Source organism: Belonocnema kinseyi, chromosome 6 (genome assembly GCF_010883055.1).
Source record: "Belonocnema kinseyi isolate 2016_QV_RU_SX_M_011 chromosome 6, B_treatae_v1, whole genome shotgun sequence".
NCBI lineage: Eukaryota > Metazoa > Arthropoda > Insecta > Hymenoptera > Cynipidae > Belonocnema > Belonocnema kinseyi.
Genome location: NC_046662.1, coordinates 69,508,791 through 69,514,040, shown reverse-complemented (window position 1 = coordinate 69,514,040; position 5,250 = coordinate 69,508,791). Strand labels below are relative to the sequence as shown.

The 5,250-nt window shown below is 31.2% G+C and overlaps 1 protein-coding gene across 3 annotated transcripts in view; it reads left to right on the top strand.

The window, feature by feature from the left end:
* The first annotated feature begins 1,763 nt into the window (after positions 1-1,763).
* Positions 1,764-5,250, top strand: part of LOC117174709 (echinoderm microtubule-associated protein-like CG42247) — a 55,638-nt gene continuing 52,151 nt past the window's right edge. Inside the window, exons 1-2 of one of the 3 annotated variants that reach the window (XM_033364017.1) lie at positions 1,764-1,998; positions 3,326-3,539. In XM_033364017.1, the coding sequence (XP_033219908.1) occupies positions 3,492-3,539 (48 nt within the window). In that variant the 5' untranslated portion in view covers positions 1,764-1,998; positions 3,326-3,491. Of the gene's footprint in view, positions 1,999-3,291; positions 3,540-5,250 lie in introns of all 3 variants that reach the window. The other 2 variants (XM_033364016.1, XM_033364018.1) reach the window with 2 other exon arrangements.

The window sequence follows — 5,250 nt, the reverse complement described above, 5'->3', positions numbered from 1 at the left end:
AGAATATCTCGAAAACTGAGGGTGATGGAATTTTTCTGAGGTCAGATTCGGATTCAGCGCAGCAAAAACCTTCGGGTATAGTAGGTCTGGTCTCTGGTTCTGAGAATTGTTGGCCTGTGTAATTGATGTAGGCCGAAAAAGTCTTACTTTTGTCAAGGTTTAATTCTCTTACGTCTCAAATTAATTTTTTTTAGGTTAAAGGTAAATAAGTACCTATTTTGTCTTAAAACTAGACTCATGTTCTTAGAAGAAACCTTTTTTCTGTGAAATCATTTTCTCGTGAAATTTCATTGATCACTAAGAGAGTATGTTTATGAATTTTCTTGTAATTTTTTATAATTACTTCTTGAGGCCTCGTTAAATATAACGTATAATTCAATAAAAAAAAACTGTGAAAAAATAAATTCTTGATTTGAGAAAGAGGGTTTTGTTTTAATGCCAAAAATAGGCTTGGGGGTCCAGTTTTTCTTTCACGACAAGAAATAAGCTTGAATCAACAATTTTAAACCAAAGAATTGGCTTAATTTGAGGTGTATCAAAATTAAGACATAATAAAAGCAAGACAAAGAAGTAGATTCAGGGTACAGTTTTTGTCCTAAGACAAAACGTTGTCCTACATCTAACAATAAACCGAAAAATAGACTATCAAAATTAAGATCTTACAATGAAGTAAGAATTGTATGTGCATCGAGCATGAAAAAAATAGGTTTCGTTTCCAAGTTTTGTTTGAAGACAAAAAGTGGTCCTAAATCCAACCCTAAACCAAAAATAAGTTTATTTCAGGTGTATGAAAATTATGACATAACAAAAGACCACGATGTTGTAAAAATCTCGAGAATGGCCGGTCCGAAAGAAACAAATTAAACAGTTTTAGATTTAGAGTGGCTCCAGCAACCAGCTGAACTAGGATTATTTAAAAAAATTAATTTTTGAATATATTTTTTCGCAAAAAACTGAAAATAAACCCACTTTTTCGTGTTTTTGTTTTTTGTTTTTACGCCGCCATTTTGTTATTTTTTCATGTAATCAGAAATCCTAATTCAGCGGGTTACTAGAGTCATACTGCATCTAAAACTGTTTAATTTTTTTGTTTTGGACCGCCGATTCTCGAGATTTTTACAACAGCGAGGACCTACCTACTCTTTGAGCAGCTTATTTTGACTGGCTGATTTTGACTGTATAAAAAGTGCATAAAATATAAGAAAACAATTTTTTTTAATTATTTTAAGAATGCAATTATTAAGCCTAACAAATCCTACATCAATATCATTATTAATCATCTCAGGAAAAATTCACAAAAATAGATTTTTTTGAGCGTTTCAAAGTAGAAAATTGCCTGAAGTCAAAAAGAGTTCCAACATCTAGCCTTAAATAAAAGAAATAAACTTAATTCAAAATGCATCAAAATTACACCATATCAAAGTCAAACTTTTTTTCTGCATCGAGGAAGCCAAGAAACAGGCTTAGGATCCACTTTTTTAGGTTAACTAAACAACTGGGCTTGAATAAAGTTTTAAAAAAAAATAGGCTTAAAAGTAAGACTTTTTTCTGTGCATCGAGTTCAAATTGAGGAAAGGTGCATTGTCTCAATTAGCATGCAGTATCGGGTATCGGTGAGGGCCCCCAATACCAGCTCTGGAGCTGCGGTTGGCCTTGAGTTCACTGCAAGGGGTTGGTGGGGATTTACTAGGTCTTAGCACAGGTCCTAAGGATCCTAAGGAGTTGGTTGCGCTCCCCCAGTAGTCGATTGAGAGCCATCGTGTGCACAATACTTGATGCTTGGCTCACACAAACAGCATCCACTCATTTTTCCCTTTTCTGTAATAAAAAACCATCTCGAATTTTTACGATTTTCAGTCCACCCTCCTTTTTTTGTTTCGCGGCTTCGACTTTCCCACGCCGATCATCGCGGGAAAGTTGTTTCGGCTAAATTATGTGATCGTGTTTGTTAATGCGTACGCGAGTGCGCGACTGTAGACTAAAACAAATTATATGTTGGTGAGTCTCCGGAATAGCATTTTTTCACTTTTTGATTTAAACAAAATTTAATTTTTGTTCTTTCAGTTCTTTAAATAAATAAATTATGTTTGATTTAATCAATAATCAGTTTTATAAAATGTTAACTAAAAACTAATAAACGAACTTTAGATAGAAACAAATAAATAAAGAATAATAGTTGACATAAGAAGTCAATTTGGGTGATTAAATGATTCAAGTTTGAAATAATTTATTCAAAAAAAGAATTTTCGGTACCAATGGCCAATAAAGTAAAAAAATGAGCAAATTTAGGTTAATAATAAAGACAACAGAAGACACTCTGAACAGTAACTAAAGAATAGTTCTGAATTGGACATGGAAATTTAAATCTTATTTACTATACTGAATAACAAAATCTGAAAATTATTTTAGAAGCAAAATTGATGACAAAATTAAGAGAGTGAAAAAACGTTACATCAGTTGTAAATTTATGGACTCCGAAGCTTTGAGCGCGAAATGGGTTAACTACATGTGATGACGTCATTCGCTTTTTGCGCCCATTATTTCCAAAGCGTCAAAGCTGACAACCTCCTGAATCATTGATAATGTCGTCGACACTATGGTCAAAATTGCATTTTAATTTTTTGTGCCAGAGTGTCCTTTGTTGAGAAAGAAATAAAAAAATAAGGCAATTTGAAATTAATTCGAGAATGATCAATTAACTTCATGAGTAAACAAGACATATTTGCAATTAGAAGTACAGTTCTGTAAAAAAAATGTTGACAAATGTGCTCGAAAGGTTAAGTTTCTTTTAATATAATAAATAAAACGACCAAAAATATATTAATTTATAATCTTAATATTTTTTCTTCAGAATTTGTACCGACTAAATTATTATAAACCTATGAGTTTTACTTTCTGCTTATAAGTTTTTGCATAAACATTGACACACATAATAAATTGTCCCGGTACGTAATAAGTGTACTAGAATATTTATTCTGTGCACGATTGCACCTAAAAAACACGAGTTCTTGACAAAATGTGTTTCCGATCGCGTGATATGATAATTATTTAATGTTCTCTGCTATTCAAATCTTTCCTGAAGCCTAAATTTCAGTCTGTATCGAAAACGAAAAAAATATTCGGTATAAAATTGTTTCAACCAAAAGTACCTTTTAAAAGAATTGGCTAATTAATAGCAGGTATGGTTTCATTTTGATGATAGAATATTAGTTTAATTTTAATTTTATTCGAGTTTTGTTATTTTAACTTTATTTTTCATTTTATTATTTTTATTTTTTATATTAAATATAGAATCGAAAGTATGACAAAACTCCCTTGAACTTAGGGGTTTCCGGTAGCGTTTTCGTCTCGTTGACCCGTTCACCATTGAGTCGCCGAGTTCCTCGTACCGTTCGGACTCAGGGCCGGACCTCGTCGATCGTATCGCCGAGGACTTCAGCGATTCTGAGGACGATTTTATACAAAATACTTGCGACAGCTTCGTCGTGTTGATGAGCGACTCCTTTGAAGTTATATCCTTGCCGGCCGAAATGATGCAGGTATTCCCCCAATTAATTTAAAACAAATCATTTTTCATTTTAGAAAATAACAAACTTCTCATTACCCCTCAGTTATTAAACTAAAAAAAGAATTCTATACGCTTTTTATTGATAATAAATATTTAATTCGATAGATTCAAAAACGTTGATCAAGTCACAGAGTCGTCTGTTTCTAATGAAATTCGCGTGAGAGAAAATATATTCAGACTTCACAGTCCAATATGCTCTCAAAACAGGGGAAACCGTTTTCACGAAAAATGGGCATCATAGGGGAAAAAATTCTTTTTATTAAAATTACTGTAGGTACCGTACTAATGACTGAATTCAATATAAAACGAATTTTCTACAAAATACTTCATTTTTGACCGAAGAGATGAGTTTTCAACTAAAATTATGAATCTTCAACCAAAAAAAAAAAAATGAATTTTTAACAATGTAGTTCAACTTTCAAACAATTAGTGTAGTTTTAAAATAATAAAAAATGAACTCTCAGAGAGAAGTGTAATATTCAACCCTTCGTGTGTACACTGGGTCTTTAAAGAACATTCGAAATTTCAAATTCAAATTTCCCTCTCGCATTTTTTACTATATTTTAATTTTGGTTAACAACGGTTTAAAACGTTTGAATTTGGCAACTGCTGACACATGAAGCACACACTTCGAGAAGTATCCTTGAATTTTTTCAGATTTTTTTAAAAGCTTTAAAACCCTTGAAAATCTGCCTGTTTCAAAAAAAGACCCAGTGTACACACCGTGCCTCCAAAAATATAGTATACACACGCAGGGTTAATACTTTAACCAAAAAAGACTTTAATTTTTGATTAAAAATATTTGAATTCAACTAAAAAACGAGTTCCTAGCAAAATTATTGAATCCTAAACCAAAACAGATCGATTTTTAAACAAACAACTGCATTTTAACCAAAAATATTAACTTTAAGATTAACTTTAAGACGATCTTTCAACCAAATCCCTGAATTTCTAATCAAATAATTGAATTTTCAAGTAAAAAATATCAATTATTTACCAAAAATTTAAAACTGAACATTTTAGTTATAAAGCATTATTCAACCAAAAAAAAAAACGAAAAATAAAAAAATAGTTAATTTTCCAATTAAAAAGATTATTTTTTAACTGCAATTATGAATCTTCAACCGAAAAAGATTTTTCTTCTAGATCAAAAACAATTGAATTCAAACAAAGAAGTTAAATTATCAACAAACAGTAGTTGAATCATGAAAAAATAGATTAATTTTCAACAAATTAATTCAATATTCAACCATAAAAAGTCGTATTTTTTAGAAAACAGTTGCTTTTAAATCGGAAAAGATAAATTTCCAACATGAAAGTAGATTTGGGCCGGAGAATATGAAGGACTGTGCTTTATACGTGTGCCGTGTGCATATGTGTCTGTTACGTGTTACTAAATGGAGGAGATGCCAGCCCAGTCATAAATGTGAAATAACTGGAAGTCACCAAACTGTTGCATTAACAACCAAATAGCTAATCTTTCAAACAAAAGAGACGAATTGTGAACAAAAATATGACTTTTGAACAAAATAGTAGAATTTTTAACTTAAAGAATTACGTTTGAACCAAAAATAGTACTTTAAAAAATGGGAAACGAGGTATATCAAATTTCCAGAAGTTACAGAACTGCAAAACTGTATTTCTCGTTTTGTATTTTCACGGATTGTTCTAAATTATTCCAA